Genomic DNA, 17,517 nt, shown 5'->3' with positions numbered 1-17,517 from the left:
TAATCATTTGATTTGTTTCATTCATCATGACGTGTGGAACTGTGAAATGAAAGACCGTGACCTCTTTCAACATGAAAGTAAACTATCAGTGCTGTTTGGCAGACACGTCATTTTTTATCATTATTAAAACTGACCTGATGTCACTCGTTGGGATAGCCTATATTTATGGAACAATAAACTCTTTGTTATTCATCCTGTATGACATATTGCACGTGCCTGATTTCGAAGACTTGGGTCTGCAGTACGGTAGTGAAATCTTCATTAAAGAAATAGACTTGATAATCAAGTCTGCTATTGAATCACGAGAGTTGGAAATAATGGCGGGAAAGGTCGCTTGTTTTACCACGCTGGAATTATATTGTTACCCGTAGTTAGGCTTTCAGGGAATTTTCAGCTCTGGTTTTTCAATTTTATTTTTAGAAGACAAAGGTTTTATATCACATGAATATTTATTCTTGGATTCATGACAGTGCAGTAGATGGACTGGCCTAGTATAGTAGCATACGTGTTTGGATCTCTCCATTGAAGGAATATAATATGCCGAATTATGCATGTGTATTCAATATCGGATAAAGACAAATAAGACAGTAAGTAAGGCATACCATTGGAACACGCACTCATCTAAATATTTCCACACTTGATCAAAATGGTAAAATAATATCCTCCCGAACTCTGGGAGCGTGCTGATATTTGCAAGAATGACCTCACTCCTACAACAATAATTTCTTTAGGTGGACAAATTCATTTTCATGAAATACTGTTAAATATTTCGGATATAAATAGGGGCAATATAAATATTTTCAAAGGAGAATTTGATAGAACCATGAACAAAATATCCATGACAAAAAGAGTCGGCTCACAGGGCCAACCCGCCATCTTTAAAATAAAAAGATGTCGGCCCGTCCAGTTATTTATCAGTGCCGGGCCGACGGACCGACATAAATTTTAAACACTGGAGCTGTGAAACCTAGTTAAAGGAGCGTCTATGTTCTGTCAATCGATTTCTTTTGACATCGGGTGTCAATTCTCATTATGGAACCTTGGTTGACAGTATGCATCCACCAGACTCTTTGGTGTCGAAATGAAAAAGTCAGCAAGGTATTATCGGACTGATACATGTCCATGTACATGTATTCAACAAAGTTCTATAAACTTGTTGATGGTGAATTCGATTACATATCAGGAGACAAAGGCTTTTAATTCATTTGTGATTTAAACCAGAAAAGATATATTAATTGAGGTGTGATTTACCGATATTAAATGCCATGTGTGACTTATTTGTCAGTATGTGAATTACAATTTAGATGGATAACACTACGCCCCCGGTAATACTAGCATATATTGGTGTGCATTTTATAATTTTTCCGTAATTTGAATTTGTAATAGTCCATCGATGCAGGTCTTACAAATGTCTAACATATTAATGAAGTAATAATGTGTTGGTATGGGCATAACACTACGCCTCCGGTAATACTAGCATATATTGGTGTGCATTTTATAATTTTTCCGTAATTTGAATTTGTAATAGTCCATCGATGCAGGTCTTACAAATGTATTAATGAAGTAATAATGTGTCGGTATGGGCATATTTCTGTTTAACTCATTCGGTCCAACTTACGCCAAGTGTCGACCTAATTAGCTACTGAATTTCACCGACTTACGCCACCTGTCGACTACCTAATGTCTAGTCACTTTTCCTAACGACGACTATTGTCGGCCTCTTTGATGTAAAGTTTTATTGATCAAGAAAGTTATCAAATAAGGCCAATTGGCTTCCAAAAAGTAGTTATCCAATAAATATAGTTTGAACTACACTACAGTGCTGGAGTTTGGGACTATAATCGCCGAACACCGCGGAAAAACACTCTATTTCACGGTGGAATCTTGGAGAATCGCTAGCGAAACGGCAGCTAGCCAAATCACCGCGAAATAGGGTGTTTCGCGGTGAATTATGGTGTTTCGCGGTGAATCGCTTGAGTGCCGATATCATCCCGATGTAAGCATGTTGACGAAAAATGTAATTTATTTTAAGTTGAATACAAGATATGTTAACCGTTGGCGAGGCAGCTACGGTCATATGTTTTATTTCTAACACACTGTACAGGTATAACGTGGTGCCACAATGTACGTGTATGCAAACAATGAATAACTTACAATTTTTTAAACGTATCATTTCATCTTATTGGCTGCTATCAAATCCAAACTTTAAATTATATTCGATAAGATTTTACACATAACTTCATTACTCGCAGCTTCAGTTAATCCAAATCAACCAATTCATAAATCACAGTGCCATACATGTAAATCACTCCGCAATGCGGTTAATCGTACGTCCCGTGGTCAGAAACGCGCGAAAACATGAGATGTTGGGTTCGACACGGGGACTATATATTCTTACGCTGTGTTACTTGGCGAAAAGTATTTAGCAAATCTTGACTGTCACCGGTATATGATAATAATGTATTATGACGTATTAAAATAATATGGGTGGGAGGGGGTACACTGCGAAAGTCACAAAAGTGACAGCGCCATGTATTTGTTATTTTACAAATTCCGTATCCATAGAATACTGTACATTTACATGCATTCAACCAAGGGATATTCTTACGACAAATATCCACTTTGACAATATACATCTACTGTGTGCCGCTCATTTCATTTCGGTGGAAGCGGATATTAAATAAAGCCATTTCACACACACAAACGTGTACATTACATGTGCATGTCATATATTTATACAATGGCCACATGTGTGTTAATTCTCGCCTTCACCCCGTTATAATTTACTTATTTTGAGTACACTTTTGAATGATTCCATTTCTTTGTACGTTCAACTTCCCGATTTTCTACTGCATATACATGTGTACATGTACTCTGTGTAACTGCAATCTACATGTAACTTAAAATTTTTTAAACGTATTTCATCTTATTGGCTGCTATCAAATCCAAACTTTAAATTATATATGATGAGATTTTACACATTACTTCATTACTCGCAGCTTCAGTTAATCTAAATCAACCATGCATAACTCACAGTGCCATACATGTTAAGCACGTGGTCAGAAACACGCGAAAACATGAGATGTTGGGATCGACACGGGGACTATATATTCTTACGCTGTGTTACTTGGCGAAAAGTATTTAGCAAACCTTGACAGTCACCGGTATATGATAATAATGTATTATGACGTATTAAAATAATATGGGTGGGAGGGGGTACACTGCCAAAGTCACAAAAGTGATAGCGCCATGTATTTGTTATTTTACAAATTCCGTATCCATAGTACTAGTAGTAGTAGTATCCTGGTGTTTAACGTCTGCTTCCACATATGTGATATCGCAGACAAGAAATAAGAGAGCCGAAGCTGCTTCCTGTTTTTAGAATATGATTTTGCAATCTTTCCATTTTCGGCCTTAGGCCATGGCCCATGGATTGGGTTTTGTGGGAAGTTCTTCCCTTTATTTAATAAAAAAAACTATTTATTTAATAGAATACTGTACATTTAAATGCATTCAACCAAGGGATATTCTTACGACAAATATCCACTGTGACAATATACATCTACTGTGTGCCGCTCATTTCATTTCGGTGGAAGTGGATATTAAATAAAGCCATTTCACACATACACAGACGTGTACAATACATGCGCATGTCATATATTTACACAATGGCCACACGTGTGTTAATTCTCGCCTTCACCCCGTTATAATTTACTTATTTTGAGAACAAACGCCAATACTTCTCAACCACCAAGCTAACAGACAAAGGCTTTCGACAAATCTACAGGAAGCCATTTCATTCTTTAAATTTGACCCATTCAGGTGGTTAATACAATGTAATCATCAGATACAATACTAATGTTAAGCAGGCTCTTTACAAAAACAAAGTCTGGCTCCCTAAGAAAACATCCCTTTTCAATTCTTAATCGCGGCTACAATTGATACACTATTTGTTTTAATTGTTGTTTTAATAATTGATAATTGTGTTTGTTTTAATATGCATCTGCTTTCTTTGAAATAATAAAGCATTATGTACCTACCCGTGGTATTGTTTCATCATGAAGTCCATCAAAGAAAAACAATTAAATTGTTGATGTAATAAAGATAAATATTTGCTAATATGTACTTACAGGCAGCGGCCATTCTTAAGCTATGAATATACTCATCTATAAATTATTCGCCTCTTTGTATTGTGATTTAATCATAAATAACATATTGTCTGTATTATATTTTTAAAATGAATAAATCAAGCCTTATAATGTAATTTAATTGGTCCGAGTGGTTCTTTGGGTTTGTCCGAGTAGCAAAGATAAATATGGGTCCGATATTATGCAATATCGATGCAGGTTCAACCACGAAACTTGCGTATTCACCGCCTAGTATAACTTTCGAGCTTCTGATATATCTAGATTTTAAACGCAAACATACATGTATGTATAAGCTTATACATGTAGATTGCAGCTACACAGGGTACATGTATATGCAGTAGGAATTCAAGTTGGACGTACAAAAGAATGGAATCATTCAGAAAGTGTACTCAAAATAAGTAAATTATAACGGGGTGAAGACGAGAATTAACACACTCGTTTAGGACTTCGAATTGTGTCTAATGGTTTGGATTGTTCGTACTTCGTTCGTTCTTGGTGTTTAACGTCTGCTTCCACATAAGTTTTATTTTATTTATAAATATATGAGGTGCATGTAATGTACACGTATGTGTGTGTGAAATGGCTTTATTCAATATCTGCTCCCACCGAAATGAATTGGGTGACATAAAGTAGATGTATATTGTCACAGCGGATATCATTCGCCGAGTAAAACAGCGTAAGAATATACATGTAGTCCCAATCTTTGGCCGCGTTTCTGACCACGTAACATACCGTTTAGCGACCCGCGGAGTGATTTACTGTACGTGCTGTATGAATGACTGATTTAGATTAATCGAAGCTGCGAGTAATGTACACGTATGTGTGTGTGAAATGGCTTTATTCAATATCTGCTCCCACCGAAATGAATTGGGTGACATAAAGTAGATGTATATTGTCACAGCGGATATTATTCGCCGAGTAAAACAGCGTAAGAATATACATGTAGTCCGAATCTTTTGGCGCGTTTCTGACCACGTAACATACCGTTAAGCGACCCGCGGAGTGATTTACTGTACGTGCTGTATGAATGATTGATTTAGATTAACCGAAGCTGCGAGTGATGAAGTAATGTGTAAAAGCTCATCGTATATAATTTAAAGTTTGGATTTGATAGCAGCCCCAAATTGACGGATTACATCTAAGTTATAGACGAAGATGAATTGATATGTTTAAAAAATTGTACGTTGTTCATAGTTTGCATACATTTTGGCCAGCGTTATGTATATATTAAGAGCGTTGGGGAAAAAATCCTAACCGATACAGAATGCCGGTAAATGTCTTCCCGAGATTACCTAACTCATTTGTTATTCAAACCGGCCTGTACATTATACATGTACACGTTTTCCCGGGAGCCTTACTATATTACAACTCCTTTAATTTATTATAGACAATATTAGTTCGACCCTAGCTTAAGGTAGGCTCGCGAATTCCTTGCGGGAAGCACGGCAAAACACGATGTATTCTTATCAAAACACGGTGAATTCCTAGAGAAACATGGTGAATTCCTAGAGAATCTTAAAGAAAAATCGCCGCGGAATCAAGCGAAATTTCACCGTGAAATCTAAGAGAATTCCGGCGATTTCGGTCCCAAAAATTTGGGAGGAACTGTAATTACTGGAATCATAAAATTTGTAGGTCACATCAAAGGTTTAGGGTCATAAAGGTCGTAAACTTGCGAGACAATTTTCCCATCAACGGCTGCTGCCGGCCTTTATTGATCAATAAAGTTATAAAAAAAAGACGATTGGCTTTCCAAAAGTAGTTATCCAATAAGCGTATAGTTTGAACTAATGATTGAAATCATAAAACATATACGTCACATCAATGGTTTCGGGGTTATAAGGTTGTGAACTCTCGAGAAAATTTGTGTCATAGGGCGCCATCTTGTACGCAAGTTTAATATTTTCACGCTCGTTCATCTACTAATTTCTTTGCTATGGAAAGTGATCCCGATTCAGAATTTGAAGGAATTTTATCAAAGGATATTATTTACATGTGAATATTAATCTCAGTAATGACAAATGTTCCGGGGAAAGTGATTTTTCCGAGATATGAAACAGAGAAGAAGATATACGTGATATACGACGTACCAAAAATGGCAGCCACTCTTTGTTGAATTGTAATATCCCAGCGCTCACTCTTTTAATAATTTCCTCGCTATGGAAAGTGATTCCTAATCAGAATTTGTAGGATTTTTATCAAAGGGTATTTTAGGTGTGAATATTAATCTCAATAGTGTTTGGGAAATTGTTTTTTCCGGGATTATAAACGGAGAAGAAAACCCAGATACGACTTACTACGGAAAAAAATCAAAATGTCGGCCCGTGGTCGGCGAATACAATACCGACTTTGTTCAGCAAACTAAGTAAAATTCAGTGATTTTTTCAACATTTTTAGGGCATTTAAATGAGGATAAAAATTGTTGATTTTTTAATTTGTTCATTGTAGTAAATCTAGCACATTTTGATCGTCAATTAGACGAATGCCTACGGAAGCATGCTATGGCCTGTTGTACAATGTGCTTGTGCTAAACATTGTTGAATTTAAATAAAGAATAACTTTGTTGTTACTTTGTATTAGTGCTTAAAAGTTAGACCATTTTGATGCCCAATTATATATCTTCATTTGAATATATGAACATTTTTTGACTGGAATAATAGTTTGTGTGTTATTTTGTGTTCTCTGCAATATATTGGATTAATGGATAATCCTTTAATTAGCTCCAGGGAGATAAGCCATTGTCTAGTTAATTGGCTTAGGGAGAGACAGTAATAGATAATGAATTAAGTCTAGGGGTCAATGAATTAAAAGAAGACAAAATGACAATAACAGAATGATTCCATGATATAATGGTATATACGGTCCATGATATAACAGATCAAAGAAACGCATATGCCAATCTTCACACGTAGGCACACGTACTTTACCAAAATAAACGATCAGAGGAATGGTTTAATTAAAACACCGAGTCACACCGTGTTTTCAACACTGAGGTAGTGCTATCGTGTCACTCGATATTCGCTTGGTAAATCACGGAATTCCACGATAAAAACACAGTAATATCGTGTTTCGACAAACCTTCGCGACATTCGAACTGTATCAAACCAACTTACATAAACACTTTTAGTTTGATCTAAATCAAAGAGGTTATCTCCTGTAATCAAATCAATTGCGGTATAACAATCTCCACATAACGATCGCTCTACACAAACTAGATAATTTTGGGACTGACATGGTTCAATTTTATTACAATAATTTATTTGCACGTAGGAATTTTTAGTAGGGGAAGGAAACCAGGAAGATGTACAGACAATCCTACTAATTGTCGCATATAAGTTGGAAATCAAAACCATGTCACTTGACACAATTACAGACCTTTAAACCACTGTCACCCAATCATCCATTTCCAAGCAAAGCAAATGTACTTACTCATCTAATAGACCAGCTCTTGGTTCTGATCTATAGTCATCTCTTTTAGGCGGAAGGTATCCACCCCTATCTGGATAAGAACTTTGACTAGAATAACGATCATCTCTCCTTTCTGAATAAGAAAAAGTATGTATTGCTTCAAATTGTGCAAACAGTGCATGTAATTCTTAGTATAATTTAGGACTAAAACTGAACTATCTAAAACATTACTGCAAAATTCATAACATTTAAATTAAAAGTCAATTTTTTTCAACAACAATTTTGAATACAATTACAAGCAGCTGAATTTCTCAGGACATCGCAAAGCTAACAGACATTTGTTGTATTTCAAACGTTAAAAGCTCTTTTGCTTTTAAATTTCTCTGTTTAAAAAAGCTAAGAGTACACAAGAATAACAATTAAAATTTATTAGTGTATTTGGTAACTATTTTAGTAATTAAATGAATTCTAAAAATATATTTCACCATAAGCTGGAGCTGCGCGCGAGTTGAAGTCCGACTGCCGTCTTGGTGGAGGTCCATCGTCTCTGCTCCCACTATAACCTCCAAAGTCTCTTGAAGGGGGTGGACCTCTTGATAAAAGTGGACTTCTTCTCAATGGCGATCTTTCTCTTGGACTTCTGTCATATGTATCTCTTCTGTCAAAGCTTTCATCTCTTCCTCGACTGAAATGAAATGAACTGGAGTTTAACGTCCTACTCTTCCTCGACTGAAGAAAATAAGTTTAGTTTGTCACTGAGAAGGACAATCATTCAGAACAATTATAGCTGTGAAATATTGACACAAAAACTTAATTTTTAAAGTTCTATGGTCAGAAATTAACAATTATTTCTGACTATTTTTCTCATTTGATGCATAGTATTTAGGTTGTTAATTGTTTTATCGGCTAGTGCATCAAGGCATCTGTTGATAACAGTCTGAATACAAACAGTAAGCCATTTTAGAAATGCTAGCTTCAAATTTTGATTATCTAGTCTTACCTGACAGGAGCACCTCGTCCTCTACTACTTGTGTACCCTCCTGAACTTCCTCCTCTTCTAGCACCCATAGGGGGTCCCCCTCGTCCTCGGCTAGAGAAACCACCTCGTCGTGGAGATCCAGACATTTCTGAATTTACTTTTTTGACTGCTTCTGTAACGTGAATGGTACTTCCGTTGATTTCCTGAAAGATGAGACATATACTGTGCAATATTGGACACCCACCAAAATATGTTCATAACTCAATCAACAGAAATTGGTTTAGCTGTTAGAAAATATTGGAGGATTGGACAGATCCAGAAGTAACTCTTGTAATAATAGAATGAAAAGAGAAATGTGGTTTAAAGTTCATATTAACAATAACATACATATCATATACTGTATATTTTTATTTCAACAATTCGCTAGTGCACAAGAATGCCAGAGTCATAGAAGACAAACAATTAGATTTTCATTAATGGCACATATTATAACGTAAAGGACAAGAAGTCAGGGACCATGATAATGTTCTATACAATTATTATAATTATATATACTAGTGTTGTCACGATTACAAAATTCTTGAATCGGTTAATCGGCTAGCCAAAAATCGTATCTGTGCCGATTAATCGAATGCCGTATAAATTCTATAATAATGTAAAATAAATTTTTCTTTCGTTGGCTAATAATGTCATTGTCTGTACTGCATTACAGGGGTTTTCCCTTGTGATTGTTGATATGCATGAGCACTGAATAGCTGACCGTATATTATTTTAATACATTTCTTTGGGTTTGAGCTAAAGAGATGTTGGAATACATTTTTTTAAATTGGCAATAAACAACATGTACCAAGTCATTAGTTTTGATATTTAGTTACACATTGGACTGAGTAAGAGTAGACATCCCTGCGTTCTGATTTACCCCCACAGCTTTAACTGCTAATTAAAAATCCAATACTGGCAATAGATTACAATTCACTAGTACAACAATTCCCGTACATAATATTTTAACATATATAGCGATAATCATATTGACGGAAAACAACAAGAGAACCCGCACAAGACGTACAAATAAAAAAAACATGTGTCTTTAAAAAAGGCGGCAACATATGCCGAGGGAGGAGAAAAGAAGAGCCTCCTGACTGGTAATGTCCGATTTGGGAACTGTTTATTCCCGTCTCGGACACAGTAACGTCACATTCTGATTGTGAATTAAATAACAAAATACAACTGGATTTAAAATTATTTTATACATGAGGAATTTGTGAGGGAAACTTTCGATTATATTGTTGGAGAATTGTCTTCTTTCAAAACTATTACTTTATCAAAATTACATTGGTAGTTTATCACTCGTAAAAAGGCATCCCCAACTTCCCCATCTCGTGCAGCATGCATTCAGTCCATGTATTATAAAGTTCTGTGATATTATCATGTCTGTTATTGGCGGACATGGCCGTTGACAGCTATTTCGCGCCAAAATCAACCATTTTACGCATTTCGTAGTAAGCCATTCCTAATATGGAAGGCGAAGAATACCATGCGACATCGAGTTCGTGTCACTGTAAATGGGAATTTCTGTATTGAGCCTTAAAAGACGTAGTTTCAATACGGTTTTAATATGCAGCAATTCAGTAGTGTGTTAAGCAGACAGTAAAAGTCAAACGTTATATGTAATTGTATCAATATAAATTAGATGAAACGACTACCGATTTTTCAAAATGTGAATCGGTTTGAGCTAGAAACCAAATCGACTACAACTAAACCGTTTAATCGTGACAACCCTAATATATACTACATTTTTGTATTTTCTATATTGTAAAAATACCTACAGTATCATTCAATCCTTTACAAGCATCAATAGCGTCCTGTGGGTTCTCGTAAGTAACAAACCCAAATCCTCTGGACTGTTGATGTATTTTATCTTTAATAACAAGAACTAGAAAGAAATTAAGGTAAAATTCAAATATGTCACTAAACATGCATTATGCAAGAGCTAAATCTGCCTATTGCAGGTCTTTCTTTAGACCTGAAATGTTATGTAAACTATAGTGCTATTAGAGTTAGACATTTATTAACGTGACAAGATCATAATCAATTCTCAGCCATAGGATATCTCCGATATTAAACATACATTATGCAAGAGCTAAATCTGCCTATTGCAGGTCTTTCTTTAGGTCTGAAATGTTATCTAAACTATTAATTAGACATTAATTAACTTATCCAGGCCATAATCAATTCTTAATGGCATCAGATTTCTCCGATATTATAGATTAGAACAGTTCAGCCATGTTTTGATTTAAGCTAAAAAAAAATGGAGGAGCAAGACATAGCTTCGAACAACCAGTACCGTGGTTGAAATTATTGCACATCTTGTCAAAAATTCAAAGTCTAATATCTTTGCTCCCAATAATTTGAATGAAATTTTCAAATTAATCATTTTACATTACCTATTTTCGAATATTATAGCAAGAATGGCTAGCTCTGTATCTAAATCTTACATAATGTATCTTTAAATAAATTAGAACGATTCAGCCATATTTTGATTTAATCTAAATATGGAGGAGCAAGACTTAGCTTTGAACAACAAGGCCGGTGGTTACAATTAATGGACACATCTTGTCAAACCTTCAAATACTTATATCTTCCCTCGCAATAGAGTAATTTGAATGAATTTTTCAAATTATTCATTTTACTTTATTTTCGAACTATTAGTATAGCAAGAATGACTAGTTCTTTATCTAAATCTTACATAATGTATCTTTAACTTACAGACTAAAAGAGGGAGGCACTGTCATGTATTTGAACAATGTACATGGGCCCAGGCTCCACATATATTATATTATATACTCTGTAACCATTTTTCAGACAAGAATTGTGTGCAAACTAGACAAATTTATCAATATGATTTTCTTCAGTACAGTACATGTACTTTGGGGTATTTTTCTGTGGAAACCTTTGTTTGGAATTGATCCTCTGCCATTTTGAGACAATTATCCGCAGAGGATATGCCAATTTTTTGCCTAAGTCTAATATTGCCTAAGTGAGTAAGTCTAATATTGCTTTACTGTACTACTATCAGATTGTATTAATCTTTGGGATAATGTGGAGATGAGACCCATTTGCTTGTCATGAACTAACATACACTCAGAAACTCAAACACAAATGACATTTGAAAAATGTAAAGCGCTTTTACATATTTTTTTAGATGTTAATTAAATGGTCCATGTATCAATAGACAGTGCACGGAAAAGATCCCTTCACAGTTGCATTCAAGTTTCAAGAGACTTGAACATCTTACCAGTCCCATTGAACATGTTCCATAACCATACATGTATCTCAATCGGACATTAAAGTTTACCCAAAACAAAGTTTATATACTTTTAAAAGTGATAAGTTGTTGAGATTTATCTAATAGGCTTATCCTGTACCTATATTTTAAGAACTATATGGATTATAAAGAAAAAACTTGCTTTAAAAAAAATCAAAATATAAATGTAACCTTCTATAATTCTTCCGTATTTTCCGAACACTTTTTCGAGGCGGTCTTCAGTTATATCAATAGATAGCCCACCAATAAATAGTTTTCCAGGGCGATCTTTTTCTAGCATATCTGGCATTCCTTCACCACTATCATACCTGAAATGAAATTATAATGCAAAGGTACAAACCATGGTTCCTTTCAACAAAGTCCACGACAATACCAGCAGGCAGCAGCTACATGTACATTGTCAGATGCGGAATAATTGTCATCCTAATTTCCAAAATGCTCACAAAAACCGATCTGAGGTAATTAAACATTTGCCCACAGTATAGAATCTAATAAAGCATGTGAAGCATTGTCGTGATCCGTAGTATTGATTACAGTGCTCAAAATGTTTGTCCATTTACTTGCCGCCAATAGGCGAATTTTACAACTGACAGGTAGCAAATAAAACTCGACAGGTAGACCTAATTTTCATTTAACGTTCAATAAACTGATTTCAATTCACACTACTCACTTATCAAATCAGGTATAGTTATTTATTCATTTCCAAAACTGTTATGATGTAAGAGATAACTACGAATCAATAGTTCAAAAACTTGCTATTTGCATTCAGAGCCAATTCTGTAATAACCTATTTTTAACATCCCCTTCTTCATTGGCTTGGTGGGTGCAGAAAAGTAAACAGTTAAACCCATTTTATTTCATTTCCTTCACAAATGTACGCTTATTTTCTTTTGTTTGACACTAGTTTACAGCAGTATGATATGACACCTCAAGTCACATTTAGGTGACCTCATTCTACAAACAATGTAACGCCACCACGGTACCGACCGTAATATCGTGGCTCGAATGGAAATCTTATCATTGCAAAAATTTAGAGCAATGTCCAAAACAAAGGTTTATGTACAATTTGACAAAAGAAAACAATTTGGTCAAAAGAGAATTTTATAAATATTATTTTTAGTGTAAATTATAGCCCGTTCAGACGCTTAAGTTGAACTGGTTTAAAAACCCCGGGGCTCGTTAAACCAGTTTAACTTTTGCGTCTGAACGCAAATGTGGGGCAAATAAACCAGTTTAAAAAACCCTGCTCGCGACCTGTCTTCGAGAAGGCTTTTTATTTTAAACTGGTTCATCTTAGCCGTCTGAACGGGTTGGTTTAAAACCCCCAGCTCCAGCTTGCTTCGAGCATGCGCAGTAAGCAGTTAGTTACATTCCTGTGAAAATATTGGGGTCAGACAGTGCCAATGTTATCGAAAGCGTGCGAGAACCGAATAAAGAATATGAAGCTACCCATGCGTAGTTAACTCTAACCTTCGACCAAAGAGGCCAGAATAGTTAAACTGGTTTGGCTTATAGTACGTGTGAACGCAACACTATGCTGTCTTAAAAACCCCAGCAATTATGAACTGGTTTAAAAATAAGCGTCTGAACGGGCTATACGTCGGGATGTGAGAAAAGAATTCCTGGGGTGGCACGATCAGCTGTACTCTACATTTCAAGGCCTGGCATCACATTTCGCTTTGGAAAACTGGACCAACACAGTGAACTGTAAAAACAGATTTATATCAAAATTGATTTACAATAGAACGCATTCATAAAATGTTAACAAATTAAAGTTTTATTGTATCCATGATAAATTACATACACTTTAGCTACTGGGCGATTCTCGCAAGAATTACACATCAAGACAAACAAAAAAAATCTTTGATAGCCACTACTTTTTCATATGTAAAAAAATGACCATATTTGATGAATATCATTAAAATTTTGTGATATTTACTTCATTTCATACTTTATGGCAATCTGTATATCGATGTACATTGACAAAATTTTCACTGATAATAACTCATTATTTCATTTGTTTATCGAGGAAAAATAAATATTGCTTAAAGGGACTATGCCGATTTGAACATTGTCTCAAAAATAAAAGTCTGGGTACATATGAAATTTAAGCACCTAAATATAGAGAAATGTTGTATTTACCTTGTCTCAAAATTTCAGCTCCAAATATTGAGTCGTTTGGATGTGAAAGTCAAAAATGCTTATCCGGACACGTAACCCATTTAAGATTTCGGGTCAATTTTTCCGTTGGGCGACCTGATAATCGATTCCCATTTATTTAGAGGTCTATACAGTGAATGACCTGTGTGCTGTACTTCATAACGAAGGGTAAATTTCACCTACACATTATTTTTATAAAATAAAAGTCTGGTTTTATCCAGACACCATATAATACAGTTTGGACACAGGTTTCCATTTCCAGATGAAGACTGGCGGGTTTAAGTTGTTTGAAAACGTATGCAAAATATGGAGTTAGTTGCTCGTCTCTTAGGTAGAGGATTTTAAGGGATTTCAACACAAAATGAAACATTTTTATTCTTCAAAATATTATCGGGATTGGTCCTTTAAAGTAAAAACCAAGGGTGAAATTGAAGTTGAGAAGTTATTCAATGTGTATAAATCAAGAAAATGTGTTAAATATCAAGCCTTTTCTCTACACCTCGTGTTGAATAAGCTTATTGTCATGTGTAACGTACGTAACAAAATGGATATACTAGTTTAATTAAATTGTTTAAAATCACTAATTATTTCAAATCTTCTAAATTCAGAAAATAACATTGTCATCAATCAAATGTTACTTATGTAAAAATGAAAACCCAATTAAAATTGTAACGCACCAATTGGTACTTAACCCTTTCATTGCGTCTACCCGGTAGTACCGGGTATTATAAAATTTCAGTAAAATATGCGTACCCGGTATTACCGTGTACTCAATAAAGCCGTCGCTAAAATTAGTACCGTAACTGCAAGTGCCATCTATTGTATTTTCTATATACTAGAACATATTTCCACGTGTTTCAAAGCGGCAAACCGTAAAATGGCGGAGTGCATAGTGACAACATAGACGATGCACTCTCGACGAAGTTGTGAATGACGTCTTGCTGACCAACACTTGGACAATTTCGAGGCAGGTGATACACATAATTCGTTTCCAGTTACTTGATAATGATAGTAGTGAGGACAGTGATTGGTATTATGAAGTGTGTGATTTGTTGTGCGACGTTCCGCCCATGGTTAGCTATGTCTCCAGTGCATGATGAACAAGCCCAATGTGAACACGATAGCCCTATGTCTGCAGTAGATTCTGACAATAATTCTGATGTTGATAATAATGCTGGCCTGCTGGATCGTAAAAGATGTAGGGAATTCCTGAGTCCTGAACATGTAGATCTATTGACTGACTATATTGATAATGATATGGGACTTGGAGATAAAAGTGAAAGTAAAAGTATTCAGATCACAAATCTCGATCCGATTTTCAACACTAATGTTTATAATAACTAATGTTAAGTAGTTCTTTCATAAGCGAAGAAATCCATTTAAAATTGAAGACGGTTCAGACAGTAGTAGTAGTAGTTTAAATAGACTAGATGAAAACTGAATTATTAGTCTATATTATAATAAATAATCATTGTATAGGCCCAAGACTAGAGTAGAACTACTAATAGTACTAAACATAAAATTATAAAATACAATTCGGAAAATTGACTAACTTTTAATTAAAAATAAAACATATGGGCCTAGTACAGTAGTACGTTGACCCGGCTACTAGTACTAACCCTAACCAGCCGGATCAACCTACTGCGCCAACATAAATATGTAATGTTCTTCTAACTACTAAACTAGGCCTATGTAGTAGGCTACGACTACTAGTACTATGAATGCAATTCACGACACAATTCAAATGGGGTTTAACGTCCTACTGTACTGCTCCGATTGAGCTACATGTAATGGAGAAGGGGAAATCACAACACAGCATCTACTGAACTGCGACTGTTGAGGTTAGGCTACAAAAACCGGTGGGGCCGGGGCTCTAATTCTCTAAGTCAGTGTAAAAGTACCGTACGTCATTGTGGTAACACTTGAAAAATAACTTCAGGTTTCAAGAAATACTGTAGTCTAAACCAAAGCTAGGGTTATGGTTTTTTATAAAGATGAATATATAATTATTGGCATTTGATTCTAGCACATGTATACCTTAGTAATTAACCCGTGCTTCTTTCTTTGCGACTTGAAGTTGAATAACACGCAACCACCGGTCTTACAAAATCAACATGGCGTTTTGTTTCTTCAGCGCCCTCTTGGCACGGTAAGCGTTAGATCCTTCCCATTCGGCAAACCTCGGCAGATTCTACGAATGCTAGCTGCAGGGTACCGGAATCTGCCGAGGTTTGCCGACTGAGATCCTTCCTCGCGAGGCCGATTTTGACGGTTAATCTGCTGAGCGAGGCAGATGTAAGTTCCGCCTCTTTCTTGTTTAAGTCCCTCCCATTTTATTTGAAGGTCGCGTTTAGAAAGGACTATTTATTGTTAATAATAAAAGAAATCTCAAGATCTAGAGCTACTACTCTTACGTACACCTAGTGGTTTACGTGGTCCTAGTGTGTGATCATCAATAGTCACTCTTAACACTTCCTGAAAATTTCAAGTATCTACGACCACGGGAGGTACGAAAATGTACTCTCCCTGGCCTGTTCTACCGGGTACTCGGAGTATAAGTAGTCGATGAATTTCCCTTTTTCTGGAATATACTGTCTAATATTCTAAAAAATATGTTAATCACTTACTGAAGTATCATTTAATTTACAAAATATTATTTTTCAATGAAAATTAATTCATAGAAATTATTCTGCCTAGTTATTTTGGGCCCGACTAATCACCGGAATTCATTTACAATCACCGGAATTCACATATTACAACGCACACAGATATTTTTACTGACTTTATTGATATGAATATTTAATCTGGTATCAATATAACGCCGTAAAAAGCCGTGGTGACTCCTACACTACAATAACAATATGAAAATTGTGAAAGTTTTTCAGCTTGGACGCCGGGGAGACATTCCTCACGGAGTTAATCACTTTGAATTGCACCTGACGTCAGAATTTTTGGACCAAACCCGAATTTTTGGACAAAACCCTACCCTAACCCTCACCCTAACCCTAGCACGCGGTGCGTGTCAGTGCTGCTAAAAATAAACCATCATCTCGTTTATCAACGCGAGATTTCGTCAATTCACCATGACCGATATTGTGAGGAATGTCTCACTTGTGCAAAATTTAAGTTTTTCAATCAAACAACATTAAGAAGGGAGGTAATTCTAAGCATAGAGTTATTCGGTAACGTCACTTGAAACATAATGAATACATCGTCTATTAGCTTAAAGCGTTACAGCACACTCCCCGTCTAATATCTACTTGATATCACTTAAAAATAGAAAATAATATAAAAACACAATAAAGATGTCACAAGGAATGTTAATTCACAACTGTTTGTTAAAGGGTCAATCCCGATAATATTTTGGAGAATTAAACTGCTTAATTTTGTGTTAAAATCCCTTAAAATTCTCTACCTTAGGGCCGAGCAACTAACTCAACATATGTGATACGTTTTCAAACAACTTAAACCCCTCAGTCTTTATCTAGAAATGGAGA

General features: G+C 35.5%; 1 protein-coding gene across 3 annotated transcripts in view; it reads right to left on the bottom strand.

The window, feature by feature from the left end:
- The window catches only part of LOC126820883 (RNA-binding motif protein, X chromosome), a 68,831-nt gene extending 52,618 nt beyond the window's left edge, over positions 1–16,213 (bottom strand). For all 3 annotated transcript variants that reach the window (XM_050549160.2, XM_050549046.2, XM_050549151.2), the window contains exons 1-6: positions 16,058–16,213; positions 12,032–12,168; positions 10,362–10,468; positions 8,557–8,738; positions 8,042–8,241; positions 7,578–7,689 (exon numbers count right to left, since the gene is read on the bottom strand). In XM_050549160.2, the coding sequence (XP_050405117.1) occupies positions 7,578–7,689; positions 8,042–8,241; positions 8,557–8,738; positions 10,362–10,468; positions 12,032–12,149 (719 nt within the window). In that variant the 5' untranslated portion in view covers positions 12,150–12,168; positions 16,058–16,213. The remainder of the gene's footprint in view (positions 1–7,577; positions 7,690–8,041; positions 8,242–8,556; positions 8,739–10,361; positions 10,469–12,031; positions 12,169–16,057) is intronic.
- Between the last annotated feature and the right edge of the window lie 1,304 nt (positions 16,214–17,517).

The sequence above is a fragment of the Patella vulgata genome, chromosome 1 (genome assembly GCF_932274485.2).
Source record: "Patella vulgata chromosome 1, xgPatVulg1.2, whole genome shotgun sequence".
Taxonomy (NCBI): Eukaryota; Metazoa; Mollusca; class Gastropoda; family Patellidae; genus Patella; species Patella vulgata.
This window is presented reverse-complemented; position numbering and strand designations above follow the sequence as displayed.